General features: G+C 37.6%; 1 protein-coding gene across 1 annotated transcript; it reads left to right on the top strand.

The window, feature by feature from the left end:
• The first annotated feature begins 10178 nt into the window (after positions 1 to 10178).
• LOC129239394 (glutathione S-transferase theta-3) lies at positions 10179 to 22352 on the top strand. Its single transcript, XM_054874859.1, has 4 exons — positions 10179 to 10458; positions 20390 to 20676; positions 20785 to 20920; positions 21935 to 22352. The coding sequence occupies exons 1-4, from the start codon at positions 10344 to 10346 to the stop codon at positions 22099 to 22101; spliced, it is 705 nt and encodes a 234-aa protein (XP_054730834.1). The 5' UTR covers positions 10179 to 10343; the 3' UTR covers positions 22102 to 22352.
• Positions 22353 to 25723: the final 3371 nt, after the last annotated feature.

Raw genomic sequence — 25723 nt, forward strand, 5'->3', positions numbered from 1 at the left:
TAGCAACCTTCCGAGTATAATTCTTCCATGAAAAACTTCTCCTAAAAAAGGCATCTGCCGTTCGGAGGTGGCTTAAAATTCTAGGTCCCTCCATTTGAAGAAAAAAAAGAGGTTGTCTGTAAAGTCGGTTTACTGACGATAGTTTAACGTGACAACGTCATAAGAAAATATTGGTGGAATGGTTGCAATTTTCAATACAAAATTTTAATTTTATTTGTTTGATAGATATAGAGGAGGAGGTAAATGGAATTGCAATGGAATAGGTCAAGTTACATTTACACAAACGTGAAAATTGACGAAACATTTATCAAATTCATGAAAGATATCTTCAATTTCGATTGTGCATCAGACGTTAATAAGTCAACAACACTAAGAGGCACCATCATCGATTTGCCTTTTTCAAGACACTTTACACTCGAAACACTCCCTTTCATTTCCTACTTTTTCTATCGTTCCGCGCTCTCGCTTGCAGTTCATTCAAGGTAACGGCAATGAGCAAGGTAACGACACATTTTTTCGTGCGTGCAGCCGGCTAAATCGAATTATAAGACGTTATCACGTCAAAAAAATCTAGACGTATACCACAAATTGTTGGAGCAGCTTGGTCAAACACCCAACAAGGGCTGTAATAGCCAATTATATAATTTATAAAGTGCTCTGCAAGTACAAAAAACTGTTCATAAAATTGCGGATAGGTGGGCACGAAATACTGTCGCAAGAGGCAATAAAGTGCGGACTTAGTGGGGAAAGTTGTAGGTTCCTCGCAGTGAAGAAGCGAAAAAGGAAGGCGACGTAGTTGTTGTTGTTGTAGCAGTAATAGAAGCCAGTCAGTGTAGGGTATATCACCGGCCGTCTTCGTCTGCGTCATCTGAAGGTAGGCCCAGGAAACATGCTGTTTCGGCAGGTTGGGTCCAGAGGAAGAGGGGTGTTAGATGAGTGGGTTTGATGGGGCATGTGAAAAGGTGGTTAGTGTCGTGCGGGGTGCCTTCGCATACCGGACATGTGTTTGGTATGTCGGGGTCGATACTGGATACGTAGGAGTTTAACCTGCTACAGTATCCAGAACGTAGGTGTGTCAAAGAGCTCTTCGTCTGCAATGGTTTGACTCCGATGACGGCATTCGGGGGTCGGGAGATGAAGAAGGTATTAAGAGTCTCCTGATGAATGTCGTTGGTTGTCTGTCTGTACACTGTCCGATTCAGTAATTGGCGGCCCTTTTTTGTCATGGATCTCGTCCACGTAATTAAGGAGATGCCTCCTGACATGCCTGGGAGGTGGCTCAGGCTGCGGTAACACCCTAGCAAGAATTGCTTGCTGAGCAGTTTAATATGCTCCTTCACAGGTAGCATGTGGCCCTCGTCATGTAGATGTTGTATTGGGGGCATCAGAAGACATCCTGCCGCAGTCCTTATGGCAGTGTTTTGGCAGCTCTGTAGCTTCGTCCACTGCGAATCACTGATTCCAGGCGACCAGACAAGCGCAGCATAGTTTAGAACCGGCTGGCCTATTGCATTAAATGTCAATAGCAACATTTCCTTGTCTTTGCTCCAAGTGCTGCCGGCAAGCGATTTGAGGATTTGAGGTTTCCACGACAGTCGGTTCTAAGTTACCGAAACGACCCGGATTTATATCCGGCCAAGGACTGTCATGTAGCAGTATTCCTCGTTGCAATAGTGGTTGTATGCGCTGAGAAGGAGAGCAAGCTGTCAAAGGTAACTCCCAATATTTTGGGGTTGTTAACCGTCGGAATTGGTGTGTCGTCGACTTTTACCTTAAGTTGTAGCTTGACGTCTTTTGTCCATGCCATTGCCGGACGCCATTATCGTGCAGTCGTCGGCGTATGAGACCAGGGAGAGTTTCGAGATATAGGCCCCTATTATGAGTTCCATTCGATCTTCGATATTCGTTGGTTGTCGAAGATCGAAAATCGAATGTCAATTTGGTATTATGAGCGGTGCAGCCCTGTCGAAATTTTCGTTGAATACCGAATTTAGAGTCGAATGCAATTTTGCTTTCGACTGTGTTGCGTATTGTGGGAAAACTTGTTAAAATGTAAGTTGTTTGCGATTATTTATTGTTTTATAGTAACCAAATAATAAATATATACTAATTTTGTTAATATTATGCAGGTCGAAAGTCGTGAGTACCAAACAGCAGTTAGAAAGGCTAGTTTCATTAATGGAAGAGAATCCACAATTCGCAAAAGGGATTTCCACCAAAGTACAAGCAGCAAAAAAATGGGAGGAATTTACAGCGGAGCTGAATTGCTTGGGACCACCAATTAGAACGGCAGCAAAATGGATTAAGCTTAATAATGGTTTTTTTTGTGATGTTTATAGAAATACATTTTTATTTTCCCTTGGCAGGTATGGGCTGAAATACGTAGAGGAACTGAAATACATATTTTTTTCGAATGACGAATAATTGAATAAAGAAAATTTATAACAAAAATAAAACAGAAACTGTGGCGTAAAGGTTTCTATTTAATACTTTTTAGATTTTTCTATAATATTCTAAGAATTTCATTTCTTATGTTTTCTGCTTCTCCGTTATTTGGCTCCACTTCAATATCTTCAGCATCATCGTTGAAGGTCTCATCGGATAACTCTTCATCCGGAAGTTGAACATTATAAAACAAACAAATGTTGTGCAAAGCTGCACACACATTTATAATTTGTGTTGCTTTTTTTGGAGAATTGTGAAGAGCTCTTGGCTCGGGTGCACTGCTGCAACTGGTTTTCTGTACTGGACAGTAGGTTCATAAACGCCTCTTTAGATAATCTAAAGTTCTTTCAAAATCTGTAAGGAAATTTCTGTAATATTAAGTACGTCAACACATTTTGAAAATTCTAAATTTACTCAGTGGAAGCCATTTCTAGGGAGTTGGATGCGCCCCTCAGCTGTTTTCTACATCTAGCTAGTTCCACTAATCTTTCATCGACCGATGAATCGTCGAACCACAACTCCTTTGTACTCATTTTCACAAAAAATACTTTTTTTAACTTTTAAAATTGTTATTAGCAAAGAATTTCAACACAATCGGGTCTTCTTTTATTTTGATTTGCTGTATCAGCTGAGAAAAATTATCTATTGTAAATGCGTCGAGCGATCGAAATTCACAATAGTCCTATTCTTCAACGAATGAGCACCATAATAACAAATGAAAATTCGTTCGATCAGCACTTTCGACTATAGTCGAAGATCGAATGTTGCTCATAATAAGGGCCATAGAAGTTAAACAGCAAGGGTGAAAGGACACCACCCTGCGGAACTCCTTGCTTTATTTTTCTCTGTTTAGAGATTTGGTCTCGAAATAGCACCGACGAATGAGGACCACTCAGATAGTTGGCGGTCCACCTCTTCAGCCCTGGCGGGAGTGTCGACTGAAAGATATCATCTAGTAACCTGGCATGACTGACTGTATCGAAAGCCTTTTGTAAATCCAACGCTCCTAGGACAGTCCTCTCGCAAGGGCGGTTTTGGCTGAGCCCGAGGTTTATCTAAGTTTTAATGACAGTGAGTGCCGTGGGGGTGCTGTGCACTCTTCGGAAGCCATGCTGGTGTGAAGCTGGGGTCAGATGTTTCGTGTAGAGTGGGAGTAGAAGAGCTTGAAGACTCTTCACTACTGGGGAAAGGAGAGTTATCGGATAATAAGAGTCCCCTTGGTTGGCGGATTTCCCAGGTTTCAGTAGCGGGACCACTCTACCTGATTTCCAATTGTCAGGAATAATGAGAGTGGCCATAGACATATTGAAGACCCTTGTGAGGTACTTTACTCTCAATGGACCCACCTTTTTCAACATCAGCATGTTTAGTCCGTCAGGGCCAATGGCTTTAGATGGTTTCATATGGTTGATGGCCCCCTGAACCTCATCGCTGGAGAAAGTTGTGACGCATTGTTGTACTTTAGTTTGTGCAGCCGTCTGGTGACACTACGCTTGGATCGGCCGGCCGGAGGATGCAGAATGAATTGTCGGCTAAAATAGCTTGCGCATATCTTCGGATTCGAGGAAGTACAACCGTTGAAGGTGATATTCACCTTGTAGTTGTGCTTCGTCGGGTTCGACAGAGACCTTACGGTGCACCAGAGGTGAAGTTGCAATACTTCAAGTGCTCTTCCCATTTGGTCCGCTTGTGTTGGGTTACCAGTTGCCGGATCTTCAAATTGAGATCTTTTATGCGAGAATCCCGGAGATCGGCCTGGCGTAGGTGGTCACGCTCATTTGCCAGAACAGCTGCTTCATCTGGGAAATTGGGACGTATGTCCCGGATCCTTCCAGCAGGTATGAAGCGAGCCGCGGCAGCTGTGATAACCTTGCGGAATGCGCGTTGGTCTGCGCGTACATCAGTGGGAATGGGGAGTGCGGCGAAGATGTCTTCAGTAAATTCCGCGAATCGGGTCCAATTAGCTTTATAAAAGTTGATGTATGACCGGTGATCCGCGAAAATAATGTCGGCAGGTTTCTCGATCGAGATGATAATGAGCAAGTGGTCTGATGCAAGTGATAGCACAGGTCGCCAGGTTATGCTATTTATCAGACCGGCGCTAGCTTTTGCAGGAAATGGGACACCTTTATGACAGACAAGGAGTAAAGCCGACAACAGAAGAGAAAGCTGCAGAACGTCTGCATTCGTTAGAAAAATGGCAAAGCAGAAGGGACTCGTCTGTTAACGAACGTTGGACCATACAATAGAAAGCGTGGATCATGTGTTGTTCTGCAATCGTTTTAACGAAGAACGCCGAGCGCTTGAGTTATTCTTGGGTAAACAGCTGAGCCCAGACAGTTTAATAAATAACACAAGGGCATCAAATGACTGAGTTCCAAGCAGTTAAAAGTTGGAGGTGGATTGTCTGCGAACTGACGACAAATCACAGACGCTAGAGTCAAGTGCTCACGACGGTATAATGTTATCACATCTCCCGATATTTCTGTTTTACTGCAGAATCAAAATAAACTATTGATAGTGTATAACCTCCATACGCCTATGTGAGAGGAACCTGGAAGCATGCGCCACATACCACTGGTGTAATGGCACAGAGACATTATAAGAGCCTATAACATGAAGCTGGCTACAAATATGGTGGACCCTGACGTGGGTGAATAGTATTGCCTCATTTCTGGGCCTTCCCAAAGTAATCATAAGGTAGCAGGAGTCTCCCTAGCATAGGTGGAGGGATTGTTTTAGTGGCCACATCATTCGACGCAGTTGACGACGGTCGCTGTAAGTGCGAAGACAAAAAAAAAATTGATTATAAAGGATGTATAGTCCCAGTCCACTACGCCGTCTCACAAATTATATTTAAATTTTTTTAAGTTTTTATTATGGAGAAGTAATTTAATGCTACAATGTCATGTTTTAGATTAATGCCCGCAGATATCCGGCTTTTTTCGTTTTTCCATCCGCTGCGCACATTAATGGATTTCTTGATTTTCCAACTCTTGAGCACGCAGCGTACAATTGTCCATGTGAAAAGCGCGAATTGATCAAGTTTTTGCCGCAAATCTTTGTGTTTTATGAATTGCAATCGCAAAAGCAAATCATAAAGGAAATTGACATCTCTTGAGGTCGAACGTCATCCCAGTAGGCACCATTGGAGTACTTGGCAGTACAGTGTACTTGGTGTACATAACCTCTTTTGTATTTTCCGGTTATGAACGTCACTCAACTTTTTCAGAGCAAGGCGTGTGCCATTATACATATAGACATGGAGGGTCAATATTTCTCAGCAAAATGATATGCCCGTCAACTTGAACCTCTAATCTGTGCAGGGGAGACCACCATGTTTCCAACAATCGGCTAGTAGCGCTCGTTAGCACAATCAATTCTAGTTTCTGTAATTGCGTTCAGTTTGTGGAACTTTACAATTTACTAACGGGTAGAAGTCATCTGTCAATGTGACACATCTTTATTGTCAATAAGGGTTACTTTCCCATTTCCTAATTCCAATATTTTCTTTGAATAACGATTGCCGATGCGGTTCTGTGACGTTGCAAATGTACAAGTATTCGTCGTTAATTTCAAAACTTTTACATAGCGCCTAAGTGTGGAAAATTTCAAGTATGCAAGTTGTGCTTGTGTGATATAATGTAAATCTTATGGTAATCGATCCAGCGTTTCCAATGATTTTTTATGTGATATGCTACATCCATCCCAAATGACTAGATGTAGAATATACAGAAGGTGGCGCATTCCCAAAACAGCCACTTTGTTTTTGGCGAATTTGTCATTTGAGTGACGTCAGTACAGGAAATAAATAACCTTGGCCTTCCATTCACTTCCGCCTATTCTTCCTTTGTTTGCCCATTTGAACTTGGGAAGGCGCACTCTGGTATGCTATCATTCTTGATCCCAAATAATGGTTTTACAATTTTCAGTACTTTTGTCATAGAGTTGTTTTCACTTTTTTTTCAACATTCAAGTACTCAGTTGTATGGAAAATCAATGGCAATTGGAGTGCCGAATGGAGCTGCAATATCGGATGATGCAAATGCTAATGCAATTTGGTTTTGCAAAAGAAATTTTGCCAAAATTTACGAAATGATATTGCGAATACAATGAGCGATAAGTTAGTCATCAAATAACTAAAAATCAGTTCTAAAACCCTATATTTGAAGTGTTGTATGAATAGTTATTCCGTAGCAGTCCGCGTCCGAACTAAGACAAAATATACTGCCTGTCTTTGTTCTTCGTTAGACCAAAGTATAATCCATTACAGACATACTGCAAAATAGTTTACACTACTTTTTCTCAAGATATGTTTATTTCAACCTGCCATTATTACGCTGGAACTGTGGAGCATTTGGAAGACATACCATACAAGACACTGCTGGGCACTTTAGCAGAGTTTGTGATTACAACAATGGGCAGTTTTATAGTCAGCACTATTTACATTACAAAAGAAGAAATATTTCAAAAGATTTATTCGTTTTTGATGTAACAGCAACAATTGATGATTTTTCAACATATTTTTGCATTAATGTTAAGATTAACCTTGTCGGATAGCTAAACTTTAAAATGAAAGAAATCCTCACACATTGGACCATTCTCTGCGACGTTGAATATGTTCGAGCTGTAATATAGGGTGGGCCATGTAAAATTTGCTTTTTGAAACGGCTATAAAAAAAAACTAATCAATATTTTTTTAAACTTTTTTTTTATTTTGAAGATTGGATATTGTCATTTATGAATGAAAAATAATATCGTTCAAGTGACTGCCACGACTGGCTTTACAGTAGGCCATTCGATCAACCCAATTTTAAGCACATTTTTGATTGTTTGGGCTCCAATTTCATGAATGGCAACTTCGATTTCGTGTTTTAAAGCATCAATCGTCTCTGGATGGTTCGCATAGCATTTGTCCTTAACGGCTCCCCACAAAAAATAGTCCAACGGGCTTAAATCACAGCTCCGAGGCGGCCAATTGATATCGGAATTTCGGCTGATTATTCGGTTTTCAAAAACGGTAGCCAAAAGTTCCAGTGTAACTTTGGCAGTGTGACAAGTTGCACCGTCCTGTTGAAACCAAATGTCGTCCATGTCATCCTCTTCAATTTTTGGAAACAAAAACTCGTTGAGCATGTCACGGTAACGCTCGCCATTTACTGTAACCGCGGCTCCTCGCTCATTTTCGAAAAAAAATGGCCCGATGGTGCCGCCAGACCAAAAACCGTACCAAACAGTGACTGGTTGTGGATGCATTTGCTTCTCTACAGTAACGTGTGGATTTTCTGAGCCCCAAATCCGACAATTTTGCTTATTGACAGCCACCGATGTGAAAATCAGAAAAGAAGAAGAAGACTCACCACTTTGGAAATAGGTTTTCAATATTTCCCAATTTTGTTCAAGCTTATAGCGTCCATTTCGTAAAAGTCAAACCTTTAAGTAAATTATGAACACATTTGTCATGTCATTTGTGTTACCATTCTCAAAAAAATAGGTGGCCCACCCTGCAATAGCGGCAGTGTTACAAAATTTCTGCATCAATGCCAATGTCACGAGTTCTTACATGTTGAAAATCTGACGCTCATCACTAGCTAAGCAAGGCTATGTAAACATTTCCCGTTTCCACGTTACAATTGTTACAAACTATCAAGTTTTGGTGTTCATGTATCCAAAAAACTTGCAAAGTAGGGGAAAGTGGAAGAGCAAAATTAAGTTTTCATTTTGAGGGGAAGTTGTAAGTTTTGACTGGATAAACAGCTGATCGCAAATGAAAATAAACAGAATAGAATTTGCGAATTGAGTCAAAGTTCCCATCTTAAATAAAATTGGTGATTGAAATGCAATCTTTAATGCTTCGATGTCATAACCATATACCCGTGATTCATCCACTTATGACCCTTTTAAGCAAATCTGGATCATCGTTGACGTCATGCGACGTTGTTTTTGGTCGAAATTCAGCAATTTTGGAACGAATTTCGCCACACGCACATGCCCCAAATTTCCGAAAAGTTTGCATGGTACGAGCCAACCGATATGACGAAATCCTCAGAAACTTCTCTAATTGTGATTCGACGATTCTCCTAAACAATTTTATTTAATTACTTTCTCAAAATTTTCATAGCTTGTTGATGTGCTGGAGCGTCCAAAACGAGCGTCTTCATTCACATCTTCTCGACCTTCTGCGAAAAGCTTGTACCACTTGTAAACAATTTTTTGGCTCAAAGTACTCTCACCGTATGCCACTGTCAACATTTCAAGTGTTTTTGAGCACTTAGTTCCATTTTTTATACAAAATTTGATGCAATTTCTTTCATCCATTTTTTTCAATAGCAGAAAATCGCCAAACACGCAAAACACTGGTCTTGCTTATGCCTCCCACAAAAAAACTAAACATGCTATGTTGCTAAAACCGTCAACATATCTTCGAGGCGAATGTACCAACATAAAGTATAATAAACGAAAGTCGAATGTGCGTAGCCTGTGAAATTTGAAACCTCCACCTTATTTTTTGAACACACCTCGTACATACAGTGAGTCAAAAAAGTATTGGCAAACTCGAAAAATCAAAGCTGTTTTAAGCTGTTTGCAATGGTATATCAACCACTCCTGCACAAGATAAGACGAATGTTTGGGGTCATTATCTTGTTGAAATTGCCAAGTTGTCCCATTAATGCCCAGTTTTTCGACACTTGGACTTACATTTTCTTTGAGAATGTCGCGGTACACATGCTTATCCATTGTCTCATCTAGGAACACGAACTTTCCGACACCAGATGCGGCGAAACACCTCCAAACCATCACATTTCCTTCAACGTGTTTAACTGTTTTGCGCAGGTTGTTCTCTTGAAGCTTTTTATTCGGCTTTCCCCAAATCTTTTGTGCTCCATGTGACCCAAATAAATTGAATTTTGATTTATCACTAAATATGGTGGTGTTCCAAAAATCGTCGGAAATGAAGGGCTTGCGTCGAGAAATCCCGGCACGGTATCCAGCCTTATATAGGGTACTCCGAACAGTTTGGGGGTTGAAATTGATTTCAAATGAATTTTGCATTTAGAAAATACCGTTTTCTATTTTTTTATAATTTCATTAGAAGAAAAGTTATAGTACTGAGAACTTTGATATTTCGAGTGTGCAAATACTTTTTTGACTCACTGTATGTATACATACACATACATGTATGAAAAAAATTTGATTGCCACAACAATACAATTGTTAATGGAACATTTTTCATCGAACAGCTATGATGAAATGGAGCAAATTATTGTGGACGAAATAAAATATTGTGATGCTCATCTCGTTATTTTGCATTATTATTTTTTTAATTTCATAAACACACAAAGCTCACGATTCCAAAGCCACGAGCCACGGTCCCCTCCTGATATACACTTGCACACGCCCATGACGCCACACATGCAAAATCCTACATTGGGGGCTGGTGTGTTTATCTTTTTTAATTTAGTCATATACTTTATGTATTAAGAGTTATCGAACACAGGCATGGTAAATAACAACATGACAAGCAAAAATGTACTTCTAGGTAGTCGTGCAGGTACAGCAAGAGATAATGCAGAAAACAAAACGAATACGTAAATGAAAACATTCGATCAACCGGCTTTTGCAGGTGCCGCGGGCTACGGCTGGCTTCTCTAATCGGCTGTGCCATCGTCCACACCGGTGCGCAAGCGAAGCCCGTTAAACAATCGGCCGACGCATTTTAAACACTTGTTAATAACAAGTAGTGCTCAGTTTACTATAAACAACGATCGTAGACGGAGTCGATAATCGACAGTCGACAGTAGACAAAGTCACACAAGCAACCATCCGTTCCATTGAAAATTTAAGTGAATTTCTAAACAAAGTGCTTAACATATTATTAAGTAAACAACTTGGCCAAAATGCAGCCAATAAAATTTTATTTCGATTTTCTCAATCAATCGAGCCGTGCTTTATATGTTTTCATGGAGGCATCGAAAATACCATTTGAGGCGATACCCATATCAATACTGAAAGGCAAGCTAAACTACATATGTTTGTACTTTAACAACACAAATTATGTAAATACTAATGTATTCTGAGTGGTATGAATAGATTCTCATAGGAAAATCGTATATGCACATATATATGTATGTATATAATTTAGTACTCGATATGTACTTGTTTGAGGGCTTGAATAAACGTTGAACACGGGATGAACTTGCAGGAAGTTTTTTTTATATATGTATGTATGCACATAGATTCGTCGGCTCAAAATCGATAGTCACAACATATTCGCAGTCAATGTAATGGAGCACCAAAAACTCGCGTGAGATAAGAGTGACCATAAATGTATGTGTGTGTACAATCAAATTGGTTGCCAAATACAATTCAATTAATATTCATAGGACTTTGTTTTTGGGAATTTGGCGCATTTTTAACCGAATATTTATATATATACATGCATACATTCATTCATACGTAACATATTGCAACATGTATGTACATACAAACATACATATGTGTGCATATATTTTCTGGTAACAGATCTATGCTTCAAATTGAATTTATATTCATATAAACATTCATATAAAATGCACATATGTACATATGTATGTATATCGAGGCGATGAGAAATCTACTGCGTTTTAAATGGAGGTGATATTATCTACTTATACATTCAGAATATTCATCCGCTCGCTTTCTATACAAACTCCACTCCCACATTCATAGCCCGGTAATTAATTTTTTTATTTATTGGTTTATTTATTAAAGTCAAACATCTGATACAACCATGGATTATTTTTACAGCGATTGACCTTTAGAACAGCCTGCTAGATAGCAGAATAAACAACAAAATTAAAATTATAATTACAGCTAGCAGCAAAGAAGTTGAAGTCGGAGAAGGTATTAAAGAAGAAAAATATAAAAAATAGTAGCAGTAGTAGGAACTAATTAAGATAATGAGAAATAATTTGAGTACAGCCAGCAATATTCCAGAGATAACGAAGCAATTTATGTTTTAAGCGCAAGTCCTATTGACTTTCTGTCACCAAACAACTGTTTATCATCAGGACTAAGTTTAGTGAACGGCAAGATTTTGAAAACATAAGCCGATCTTTGAGACACCTGGGTTCCTGAGTAGTTATGGTCTTCTGGAGTAATACTAAAAATTTAAACTTAAGCCAGCAAAACGTCAAAAGATACAGATATATTTTTGTCGCAAAACCAGAAATGTGATCATGACATTTTGTACAGTAAACGTATCTCGCATATTATTATACAAAACAAACCAACGCAATAAGGCCGCCGTAGCCGAATGGGTCGGTGCGTGACTACCATTCGGAAGTGCATAGGTTCGAATCTCTGTGCATGAACGTCAAATAATAAAGAAGGTTTTTCTAATAGTGGTCGTCCCTCGGCAGGCAATGGCGCACCTTCGATTGTATTTTCGCCATGAAAAAGCTCCTCATAAAAAAACATTGGCCGTTCGGAATCGGCTTAAAACTGTAGGTTTCGCCATTTGTCGAGCAACATCAAGACGCACACAACAAATAGGAGGAGGAGCTCGGCCAAACTCCTAACAGAAGTGTACGCGCCCATTATTTATTTATTTTACCAACTTCTTCGAAATTTCGCGTTAATAACGAATTAAATGCTTGAATGGAAACTTTACTTTTACGGAATTGGGATCTTCTCAAACTGCATTTCATTTGAAAATACGAATTAAACCCGTTCTTTGAGTTGATGGATAACTTAACCATTTTCATTACATATATGTACATATGTACTCGTATGCATACTTGGATTCCTCTAGATTTTACCAATTTTCTATTATTCGACCCATGATACACGAAAGAGGAAAGTTTAACTTCTACTTTTTTTTTATTAGAAATCAGAGTTTTGGTAGTATCTGTACAAGGGGGTGGTACTAGAGCAACAACAATTTTTACAGGCACTCTTGTTTGGAGTTTGGTGGTTTGAATTCTCAAATTTGAATCAAATTATAACAAAATAAACAAAGCAACAACAAAAAACAGATCACCCTACATTTTTTGGAGTACGGGATTTTATTTCAAATATGTGGGATTATTATGGTGAAGCCAAAAGGCGAAAAGTGCTTGAGATATTTTTGGTGTTCGGTACAAAGTAGACACAGCCTGCTAGAAGTTTAAATTGCTTAAAAAGTGAATCTGATAAAAATTCAGAAGCGGCGAAAAGTTTTCGGTTTGTTTGAATTACATTTTTTTATAAATTTCTATTATGTATACATACCCACATATACGAGTATATATAAAGTTGCTACTGGTAAATGGGTTAATGCCAGGGCAAAACTGTTTTCAAATAATCGTATCGAAAGGAAATACAACACACAACACTTTGGTTGAAAATTGTCAAACTGGTTGGTCAATAGAAAAATTATAAATAAGAGATTGCAGATAAAATGGTTTGTATGTATGAATACCAATTGTATATGAAAATAATTTGTCCGTGGTTAACGTATAGCGAGTGTTTGCACAAAAAGTATTGATAAATATTGGCAAAAAGCTCTTATCTGATAAAAAATGAAATTTGAAAAATAATCTTTAAGTGTGGTCTCTGATAGTCACTGGCCAAATTTATCAAAAAGTATTTATATCCGGCCAAGGACTGTCACTTCAGCAGCATTCCCCGTACATGTATGGGGAATGTTTATGCTGCTACAACCACAAAAACAACCTCTTTTTCCTTGTGGATTCCATTCAAAAGGTATTTTTTTTGGACTTTTAAGCCCACCAACCACAAGGACTTCTAGTTTTTTCTTCCATTGAATTCCATCCGGGGCTTCGTGATCAGTTTTTCGTAAGACTCCATCCAACACTAATATGAAAAGCAGAGGTTACGAAACTCAGCCTTGAAGTACTCCTTTCACTATTCCAAATTTCTCGCTATCCTTTCCTTTAAAACGAGCGCTGCACTCTGCATCAGTATAGAGTTCTCCGATGAGGGTCGTTATGTGTAATCTAATGAGTAATTCTAATGTGTGTATCTAATTTAGTACATCCATCATTTAAGATTTTCATCTATGCCTAAGTTCACTATTATGCACCCTTGCATCATAACAGTATTGTGTACCCTCTTCTAAATGAAGAATCCTAAATGAACACTAAGTGTCTGATTTTCTTGAGTATTTCATAAGGGCGAAGAAAATAGCCATTGTGTGTCAAATCTAGGGGAGTCTTGGGATTTCTGCCGGATATTACTATGATTTGAAGGGTGCGCCAATGTAACTCAAGAGACGGGTTTGGACGTGACCATTCGGTAGGTTTCGGATTGAAGGCCAATATGCACATGAAGCATCAATGAAACATTTTTTTTAATAGCAGTCGCCCTTTGGCAGGCAATGTAAGCCTGTGAGTACAATTATGTCTTGAAAGAACTTTCCATAAAAATCAACAGCCGTTCGGAAGCGGCATAAAACTGTAGGTAAAATGGACAACTTTGTAGTCGACTGTTAAAATAGCTAACTTTTAATTCAGTTTTTTCAATTTTAATTGGTTTCAGAGTCATACAGAAGTCACGCAGGGTTCTGTGAAATACGACATACAAAAACATTTGTGTACACAATTAATGTTATTCTTAAAAAAAATGAATCGATATGATTACGTATATACATATACATATATATACATACATACATACATATGGCGCTATACATACATATTTGCGCTTGCACCTTGGCCGAGCTCCACCTTGTGACGTGCGTCTTGATGTTGTTCCACAAATGTTTACGTATACTTGTGTACCTAAATTAGAATGCCCCTTAAAGAAAATGAATTTTAGAACAACCCCAAAACTATGGTTCTATTCATATGTAGATATATTTGACAAATTATGAGCTACTGCCGTCTGTCATCTTTTTTTGGGTTTTCACTTTGATTTTTATGCTGCGCTTAAAATTTAAAAACGAACAGAGATTTCCAAAATCTCTTAATAAAAATATCTAATACAGTATGATTTTCTCAATAATTAGCTTAATACTTCCTTGGCTTGGCTTTCAAAGCATTGCATTGCATAAGAAGGCAGCACAAAATTTTTAACCTTTTTACCAAGTTTTAATGATCGGTTTTCAGACGCACACCAATTTTTTTTATACGGAACGTGAGGTGCTTTAATAGTTTGTGATTTTGTTTATGCTATAATAACAATAATAATGATAATAGTAAATATACATATATATGTATGTATGTAGCTATGTATGTTAATATGTTAATACAGCGCCAATGGCTGCCTACGTGATCTGAACCGCGACGTTTGAGAGGCGAGAATACTCGTACCCGGCCCAAAAGCGTTTAAATCAAACATACATATGTATGTAAATACGAGCACATATGCATATACATACATATACAAAATGATTGCATTATCAAACCTTCGTTGTTTTCGTTAGTTTTACTTTTGCTATTGTGATTTTGTTATCAAATCATCGTTGAACTTCGTTTTGTTCAATTCAAAACGTGCTGCAGTAACACGTAATTCTTACAAAAATGTGTCCCTCTTTTAAAAACGGACCAAAAAATCTTGTTTGCATTTCTGAATAGCAAATTAATTGTCTTAGCGGCAATCTGCGTGTTCATTTGTAAGCATACAGCAGATATGAACATACATATGTATGTATGTAAGTATGAACACCTGTATGTAAGCCTTTCTACATGACGTTATAAACGTATGTACGTAGGCGCTTACGAAAATACTCGTAAACTGATAAACTTAGGTATCAACTGAGATTATATTTGCCTTTGATTTGACACGTTAAGGCAGATGGCACACAAAAAAGATTTTTTATTGTTTACTTCTCTATATCTTTACTGTACAAACATTTCTAAGAATTTGCCATCTGTTCGGGCTTATAATAACTGTGGGTTGAAAGTGTTTTCGCACACTTTAAAAAAGGATTTAAAGGGGGTATAGAGTGTGTACCCCATCCTAATGCTAAAAACTGCAAAAATTGTGTAATTTAGCGAAGGACTAGTGTTGCGAGACACCTCAAAATAAAACGAAGTTCGTTTGCACATAGTATTTTACAGGGACGTTGCCTAGAAGGGTGTTTGTAAATTCTTTTCCGCGTGGGCGGCCTTTGGTCCGCTCCAAAAAATAATGCTCATCAGTCGAACTCCGGCTACGCTATCCACAGTATTTTTGCGTGGAACTCCGTTTCCTTTTCCAAAGATTGCGACGTTGTATTCTCAATATACCATATAATGCTCTATCGAGCATATTTTTCCGAAAGGCTAAGCCGTCAGACCTTACCAGTGTCGTTTTGTATTTTGTATTTTGAATTTTGTGTAACCGCAAAACTAATAGCGAAGTGTGAGTACTTTCCCCAGCTCGATCAGGATTGGTAAGGACCTCTGGACCCAGATCTTAAGTATATATGTATACAAGGAAGCGGAGAAAAAAAGATTTGGTCTAAGTTTGATGAATTTTCATGTGTTAGCGACGGCGAATATTGGTTTACGGGAATTTTAAAACAGTGCTGACCCAACGGTTTCATTTGCAGATATCTCGTCGGTTTGGATGCACATGGTCTAACCGGTACCTGCTTATGGTTGCAGGGAAAGTGTAAAGCCTGCATTAGCACGAGAAAGAAGACTCGCTGGCGAATTTTGTGGAGCACGGTTGCAATTACTGTGACGATAAAGGAGGATAATAACAGTGTCAGGTTTAATATTCACATTGTTGACCTTGGCTTAACAATAATCTCTATAGAAACTCCAATAACGGTTGTTGTCTCTTAATACGACGTTCATACATCCTTAAAAGGTCTTTAGGTCGACCGAAAAGCAAATAATTTATTGTGGGTAGTTTTTTAAAGATAGAAATGTGTATATGTATGTTGGTTTTCTTTCATTTCTTGTAGAGGTATTACTTTCTCTGCAAGTGACATATACTCGTATTTCTTCAATAGAGAAGCCTTTGTAAATGTAAACACAACTCTCCCAAGTTGTATCGAAAAAAAGAGAAGAACGATCTAGAAACGCATTAAGGACCATCAAAAAGACAAAACTTAAGCTGCTGTTAGTAGTGCCGTAATCATAACCATAGCCGCAACATTACAACATTTGTCGACTAGTCATGCCGTAACCATAAACAGCAGATATTGAAGTAGAATTAATGACAACATTTCCATTTTGTCTAAAAACACGGATAATTTTCCACCAAGACAATTTATTGTTGGTCGTTCATTTCTAATATTCAAATTTGTATCGCAAATATCAAAACAAATGTAAAGTATTTCACAGCTGCTTACGGTTACGGGGAAACCCAAAATTCAAAAGATACATACGGCTACGGTTATGGTTATGCGGCACCTATAACACTAGTCTACAAGGAAAAGTATCCGAAATAATTTAAACTAATATCTGCTTCTCTGTCCATGCAAAATTCGGATTGATAACTAAAATTAATTTATTAGTTTGAGTTTTTACGATAATCGTATCTTTCGTGTTTAATGGAACTAGGCCGACAAAATTTAACCAACATTCAGACCCAGAAACCAGGGTCAGAATTGCTCTATCAGCTCTGGTTTTCGAGATATCCTAACCTAAAAGTGCAAAAAATACAAAAAAAACATGAAAATTTCAAAATGCGATATCTCTGCGAAAAAAAATGATATTTGAGCAAACAAAACGCCATTTGAAAAAATAAGGATTGTATTTAAAGATGCCATCCTTTAATTTTGGTGAAAGAAAACATCTGCAAGGCTACATAACCTCAAATATGGGCAAAAATGGGGTTTTTTGCACTTTTAGGTTAGGATATCTCGAAAACCAGAGCTGATAGAGCAATTCTGAGGCCAGATTTGGATTCAGCGCATCATAAAAGTGGTTTTCGAGATATCCTAACCTAAAAGTGCAAAAAATACAAAAAAAACATGAAAATTTCAAAATGCGATATCTCTGCGAAAAAAAAATGATATTTGAGCAAACAAAACGCCATTTGAAAAAAGAAGGATTGTATTTAAAGATGCCATCCTTTAATTTTGGTGAAAGAAAACATCTGCAAGGCTACATAACCTCAAATATGGGCAAAAATGGGGTTTTTTGCACTTTTAGGTTAGGATATCTCGAAAACCAGAGCTGATAGAGCAATTCTGAGGCCAGATTTGGATTCAGCGCATCATAAAAGTGGTTTTCGAGATATCCTAACCTAAAAGTGCAAAAAATACAAAAAAAACATGAAAATTTCAAAATGCGATATCTCTGCGAAAAAAAAATGATATTTGAGCAAACAAAACGCCATTTGAAAAAAGAAGGATTGTATTTAAAGATGCCATCCTTTAATTTTGGTGAAAGAAAACATCTGCAAGGCTACATAACCTCAAATATGGGCAAAAATGGGGTTTTTTGCACTTTTAGGTTAGGATATCTCGAAAACCAGAGCTGATAGAGCAATTCTGAGGCCAGATTTGGATTCAGCGCATCATAAACCTTCGGAAATATATAGTCTGGTTTCTGGGTCTGAATGTTGGTTAAATTTTGTCGGCCTGTGTAATCGTTAACAGTGGCACCCCTAATTGCAGCTATATATGCAAATGTATATGTATGTATGTATGTACAAATATGTGAGTACAAAATACAAAGTATGAAAGTACAGAAAAAATAATAACTTTTTTGTGCATTTCTTCATTGTTGGAGTGTATTAAAACACTTTGTGCAAGCCTCTGAATATTTATTGAGTTTAAGAACATATTGACTACAATGTACATACATACATTTACATATGTGCATGTACTTATGTATGTATGTATGTGTTTTCCTTCGATAACATTAACAATCTGTATGTCTTTTTGTACGATCAGTTAGTAAACAAATATCAATGATAAGGAACGATGGTAAGAAGCAAATATATGAATGTGTGTATATGTGCACACAAGGTTTACGCTAGTTAGTTTCGAATCGCAACCGAAAGAGATCTTATATTGCCCTTTTTTACATTTTTCCAACTTCTTAAATCGCCAATAAACGGCGAAGTACACATTTTTTAATGCAGCAGGTGCCGATAATCGGGTTTTTCTAATAATAAATAAAGATTTTGGGCTACATGGAAAATTTGGAACATGATATGGTGCTGTACTTCACCAGATATACATACATACATATGTACTATATAAAGAGTTTTCCAATAACAGGTGTTATTTTGAGTATCCCGCTATTTTGGCAGATGTCACTTTTGAAACTGTCATTTTTTGATATTTGACAAGTAGAAACTACGTCATTAATAAAAATGGAGCGATACACGCTTAAACACCAACAACAAATTATTAAAATTCACTATAAAAATGGTAAAAATTCGGCAGAGACGGTTTGTAAAACTCGAACATTTTTGGGTCATCGTGAAGCACCTTGTCGGACTGCAATACAGAAATTGGTGAAAAAATTCGAGGTGTTGGGACAAGTTAGTGATGTGAAGAATAAAACCCGTGCACGTCGCTCAAGAACAGCCGAAAATATTGCTCTTGTAGCCGAAAGTGTTGAAGAAAACTCAGGGTTGTCCATTCCTCGTCGTTCTTTGGAATTAGGCATTCCACAAACGTCATTACACCGTATTTTGCATAAAGATTTGGGTCTTAAGGCTTATAAAGTCCAGTTAACACAAAAACTCAAGCCGGCCGATCATCAACAACGTCTTGTCTTTTGCTGATTGGGTCGTTGAAATGCATGAAAATGATCCGGAATTCCATCGAAAAATCATCTTGAGTGATGAGGCCCTTTTCCACCTCGTTGGCTTCGTCAACACGCAAAATTGTCGGATCTGGTTCAGAAAATCCAAGAGTTATTGTTGAAAAGTCTCTCTATCCTCAACATGTGACTGTTTGGTGCGGTTTATGGTCCGGCGGAGTCATTGGACCTTACTTTTTCGAAAATGAAGCTGGAGCAACAGTTCCGGTGGATTGCGCTATCGAGAGATGAATGATGATTTTTATGGCCGAAATTGGATGGTATTGATCTGGGCAACTTTTATTTTCAACAAGACGGCGCTACGTGCCACACAAGCAACGAAGCCATTGATCTTTTACGGGAAAAGACCTCCAATAACACCTTTTATTGGAAAACCCTTTACTATATCATAAAAAATGTAGCCTGGAATTGTGGAAAGTTTCTTTTATCCATACTACAAAGGTGAATGTCTGTACGTTGTCCGCGCATCACTACGAAACGACAACACCAAATGACGTAAACATTTTTATACATTCATATTTTCACCCAATGAAGGTTACAGGCATGCTTTTATGATGGAACTCCCTTCCCACAGCCCCCACGCCGCGCCACCACTCTCATTCGTCACTAATAATCGAATATTTGCTTAAATTTAATCTAAAAAATCTTAGTTTTTCCTATTTCCCACTATTTATAGCACACCCTAGACTTCATAATCCACATAAGCTGTGCAACTATGACCCAAAAGCAAAGTTCAAAAACGGTTTGAGATAGAAAATAATGAAATAATTTTGCTTGGTTGTTTTGATTTTATTCAACGAGGCATAGCAACGGATGCCGGGTAAAAGCATTTAAAATTACATTCGAAATTTAATTTCAGAGACAGGAAGGTGAATTATTTACTATTTCAGACTTGGCGTGCTAAAAATAAATAAATTAAAATAATACCTGAAAAAAGCATTCGTGTCAACCAAATAATATTGTAATATTATGGTTATTAATAAAAAAATATTTTCTATGAAATTACTGTTTGTAATTCTTTTATATACATATCCTAAATCCCTCAAAACTATTCCTACGTGAGCGGGGCCGCGGGTTAAAGCTAGTACTTAATAATATTTTCTGAAGTGAATTACTTTTTCTTATGCAAGAAAATGTCCCCAACAAACTTTGAATGCATAAATTTATTACTTCGTAATAAACTTACATATGTAAATATATATATACATAAGATTAAATTTGTATATATGTATATATGTGTCTTTCAGGTGAGCATTTAACCGGCGAGTTTCGTGATAAAGTGAGTCAATTCAAGCGGTTGCCCGTAATCAAAGATGAAAATTTCTTATTGGCCGAGAGCGTCGCCATTTTTCGACATCTAAATCGAGAGAAAATTGTGCCCGAACATTGGTATCCACGCCGTAATTTCGGGCGTAGTCGTGTTGATGAGTTCCTTGAATGGCAACAGCGAAATATGGGTTTGGCGAGCAGTAATTACTTTAAGCAAAAATGGCTCTTGCCTGTTCTGGACAAGACATCTCCTGATGAAAAGAATGTAAGTACATCCTTATATACAAACGCACACACATACGCTTATATGTACAAGTAAAGAATTTTTTCAGTCTATTGATATTTAAAACATTTTCTTTCTTTTAATCATTAGATCAATATTGCAACAGAACGTCTAAATCAATGCCTTAAAGATTTCGAAAATTTGTTTTTGCACAAGAACAAGTTTGTCATTGGTGACAACATTTCTTACGCTGACCTGATGGCGATTTGCGAAATTGATCAACCAAGTAAGCAATTCAATACCAAATTAACACAGGTTGAAGTCAAATTATTTTTATACTTACTCTCGCCATAAATTCTGTGGCAAATTTTACAATGAATGCGCGAGAACAAATTCGCAGAAAAAATTCTGTTATTTTGGTTTTGTTCGTATGGGCTGTCTCTTCATAAATTATACTCAGTTTCGTGGCAATTTTCGCTTGTTAACAATGGAGTGGGGAGCTAAGGAAAATCCCATTACAAAAGTGTGGTAAAAGTGCAAGTGAGATTTCCTAATTGCTGAAAAAACTTAATATTTCGAGAACGTTTGTTTTAAGTGAGGTTTTCTCAGAAAAAGAAGTGGTCGTCCTCGCGTGTCTCGAACCAGAGTAGCCATAAAATCCGTTCAGAGAGAATTTGCAGAAACACCCAAAGCAGAAAATTATGTCCAGGGAAATGAATGTAACGACCAGATCCAGGTCAAGACTAATTAGAGATGACATCCGCCTGTAAGTTTTTAGTCGCTCAACTGGTCATCTTTTTACAACGCGCTTGAAGAAAATAAGACTCGACAAAAGCAAGCAGCTTCAATGGCACGCGGTCAACGGCCATGCGAATATTCTCTTCACAGATGAGAAAATTTTCCATGTTTAACAAGTTTTTAATAAGAAACCTTCATCAATCTTCATCTTTGGTTCGAGCAGCGGCCTGAATGGCCTAATCGTTTGAAGGATTGTGTAAAAGCAAATGTTGACCATTTCGAATGAAAGTTAAAATTTTTGTTTTTTAATATTTATATGATTAAATAAAACTAAATCAGTAAAAAAGTAAATTTCATATCTATAACGGACTTAACTTGTAACAGAATTTATGGCAGGATTAAGTAGATCTGGTTCTGATTTTTCCAAAACCCCAATTTTTGATATTATTTTATTTAACGGTAAATTCATAAGTTATTATGGAATTTTAATAGTTGAAATTATGATTTTTATTCTCCATCTTTGAATTTAAAGTTTTATTAATTACTTTTTTTCAATTTGTAGAATTCATAGGATTCAATCCCTTCAATCATCATCCAAAGCTGTACCAGTGGTATGAGAAAGTCAGAGATGAGTTGGGCCCATACTACAAACACGTGGCAGATGAGTTTGATAATAAAATAAAAACGGCTGAAAAAAAGATACCTGAAGTTATGTATCTGCAGCAGTAGAACAAATTAAAGGAATGCCAAATGAAGTCAGAATGTAAAAGATATTTATTTTTGTTGAGTTTCTGGTTCCGGCTGTAGAGCCTCTTTTTGTTTATTGTTTTGTTATTCAAATATAGAATAGTGAGTATAAAATATTTAAAATACTGAATTAACGATCTTTGTATATTATTGTACTATAAGTTTAAGAATTTTGAATAGCTAAAACTTTATAATATGTGACTTTTTATACATACATACATACTATTAAGCTATTAATGTTATTTGTATTTTAATATTAATATACCAAAATACATAAAATAAAATATAGCTTTCATTGGAATATTTTTAATTTTTTATGCTATACCAATCAAGTCCTCGACGTATGGAGCGTTATTCCAATCACTCTTGCACATGATGCCATAAAATGTGACCTTAGCTATGCAGATCACAGGAAACAAATCACTTTCGAAATGAAGGAGATCAAAGACGGATCTCGCCTGGTTGTAATTTAATAATAATAATATTATATTGTATTATCATAATAAGGCCATGACAATGATTAACCTAAGTGTACACGGTAGAGAAATCTCGGTAGAGTTCTACTGAAATATAGATCGTATCCCTCAAGTAAATTTACATGGTTTACTCTAAGAGATATTCACTCTACCTAGAGTCGAAATAGAGAGTGAAGATCCAGATTTATGTATATATAAATTGTATGCAGATCCCACACGTAGATTTTGAAACTTTATTTCTTAAAGCTAGACCGTTAGTAAAAAAGCTCCTCAAAAAAACCATCTGCCGTTTGGAGGCGGCATAAACTGTAGATCCCTCCATTTTGGAACAATATCAAAACGCACAAATAAGAGGAAGGGTTCTCTGCCAAATAATGCCAATAACTAGTACAAACAAATTATTTATAAAGTAAAATTACCGTAGTTTCAACTTTTCTTAATAAATTTAAAATTCAATGCTGACAACTAACAACCCAAGCAAACTGTGGTAGTGATATATCAAGGCCAAGGTGACGTCTTCCTAAAACAGTTACTTTATTTTTAGCGATTTTGGCAAGTCTGACGTCAGCGAGTGGGTTGGTAATATTAGGTCTGTTAAAGTAAAAATTAGCCAGTTACTTGGTAGTAACTTAACTTTCGAAAATTCTCTCTCAAAGAGAAGAATATCAAAAAAAGTACATGAACGCAAGACCAGTAACAATTTGCAAGTTTTACGAACAGCTGATTCAATTTTTGGCAAAAAAAAACTAACAACAAACTAATAAAAACGAAATGTTGCGTGTTAAATTGTGAAAGCACAAAAAAAAAATAAAAAGCCTCCAAATGCAGTTTTTCCGCTTTATGCTCCTTCTGAGCAACAAATTTGGAGGTAGCGGACCATGGGGAGGAAAGCCTGAAGTCATTTCACTTAAGCAAGTCCCCTCGTCAGTAACGTTTTTGCTGGTAGAAGTCCATCTCAATGACACTAAGAATGGCTTATAGCCACGGTTATTGATATTTACCTACCTAAGGCCTGTTGATGAATCACTAACAAAGTACGAAGTGCCACTTTCACCTAGATCCTTGACGACTTCGGGCGAATTTCGCTCAATATCCTCGATGGTATCGACAAGCTATTCGACGAAATGATGTTCAGTGTTTTTAACACGTTAGTATTTTTAACGTAAAGGGGTGACTGGGCGAACAGGTCACTCCAAAATTAATTGCTGCCATATCATATATGTCAGAATCTCCGTCTCTCCAAAGAAATCGGTAAACGCATCCGTTGTCGGGCCGGTACTGGACCCTCTTGAAAAGGAAATAGCCGACTAGAGGCCGACTCTGCTGTGTACCATTTAGAAGACAGGAGTTTAGTGACACTCCATTGAGTGTTTGTGGCGGCGTCGAAAACTAGGCATACCTTCTCCGGCTTGTTTGCGTTACTTACAGCAAAATGTGAAAGATACCGTACCCTCGGACTCGTCTGGGCGCTTTCATGTGGCTGCATCTTACGTAACCCCTAACATTAGAGATCTGATACATTGACATTTAGTCAAGCAGCCCTGTCTGAAAGTGATAGCCAACTTTCCAGGTTTTGTCGCTCTCGCCCTTTGTCTGCGCCTTCAGCAAGTGGCAAATGTTTTCGGTAGAAAAATATTCCGCACCATATCTTCCACACACGGATTTGGAATATATTGTTATACAGACAACTTTATTGTTTTCTCTGTCTCTCCATCGGGCCGGACACAACCCAACATAGCTCGGGGTGAATGGCATCGGATTCTGGACATGTGAAGCTCATTGCGACATCTATTGGTGTAGAAGGCGCGACATGTTTTACTAACTGTATTGGTAGTTTTCCTCTGTAGAATGCCAAGTCAGGAATGCCATAATCGGAAAGCGTATGTTTCATCACATTGCGAAGCGTATAGTGCTTATTCATTCCCTCTTCACTGACCTCGACATCGACTCTGGTAACAGGTTGTCTAGCGGTTTTTCTGCCAAACCATTGAATGACCCAGTCTTGACATAAGCTGCTGACGCTCAGCTCTTTCATCACTGAGTAGTACAGAAGTACAGAATAGTAATTGATGACCCTTTGTTCCAGAAGTGCATTCGCATTAACACTCTCTTTGGACCCGTATAGAGTAACTGGCAGCACACGGAAAAGTGGATTATTGTCTTTCACTTCTGGTAGTGTTACTCCTGGCTTGCCATTAGATTCAATGGCATTCCTTGAAGCGACTGATCGAGCCCGTGGAGATGCCTAGGTGCCATGCGATAATATGCACGAGCTCCTCGAGAATAGTTGGGTTCGCTAAATGCCCTTGACTAGCAGCCGATTGCGCAATTAAATTAGCTATGCCTTCTCCTACTCTTTTCTTCATATAGTTAATAATACTTATACAAACCAAAAATATCGAAATATTCCACCAAAATAAGTTCTGTGAAGAAAAACCTTCCACAACAGTATTGACAGCTGATTGTCAATTTTGCAGGTAATCTGCCATATGAGAACGGGTAGATTAATTTTGTGAATTTATTGGTAATTAATGCATATATGAACGTGCTTCTATTACATGGCGTTCTCATAAGTTTGATCGTGTCAGCTGCCACGGAACGTACGCTTACGTCGGTGAGTGTGGGCAGTATTAGCCCTTAACTGCAATTATTCTTATGCTGCAAGCAGTTACCGACGGAAACGGAGTCTTTTGTCAGCTGTTACGATCAAACTAATGAGATCCCCATGTAAATGAGAAATTACTTCCCTTCCGTATCGTAGTATCGTAGATTTTATCGCAGGATTTTTGAAAATTCCCGTAGAACCGTGTCAGCCGATTGCTCTCTCCCCACACAGAGTTACCAAACAGTATATTTCGAAATCATTTGCAAAATAAACTTAAGAACAATGTTAATTATAGATAAATGAACTATTTGCATATGGTGGTTTTTGGCTTTGGTTTATTAAACAATGAAAAATCGTAACTGATAACACGGATGTGGAAAAAAGTGTGCAAATTTTATCAATAGCAACATTGTGTAGATAAAGCCAAACACATATACACACAAGCCGAAGTATTGTGTAAATATGTAACTAAAAGAACGCAGTTGTTCACTGCGGGATACGTTTTGCTCAATTTCTCTCTAGG

The sequence above is a fragment of the Anastrepha obliqua genome, chromosome 2, assembly GCF_027943255.1.
Source record: "Anastrepha obliqua isolate idAnaObli1 chromosome 2, idAnaObli1_1.0, whole genome shotgun sequence".
NCBI classification, from domain to species: domain Eukaryota; kingdom Metazoa; phylum Arthropoda; class Insecta; order Diptera; family Tephritidae; genus Anastrepha; species Anastrepha obliqua.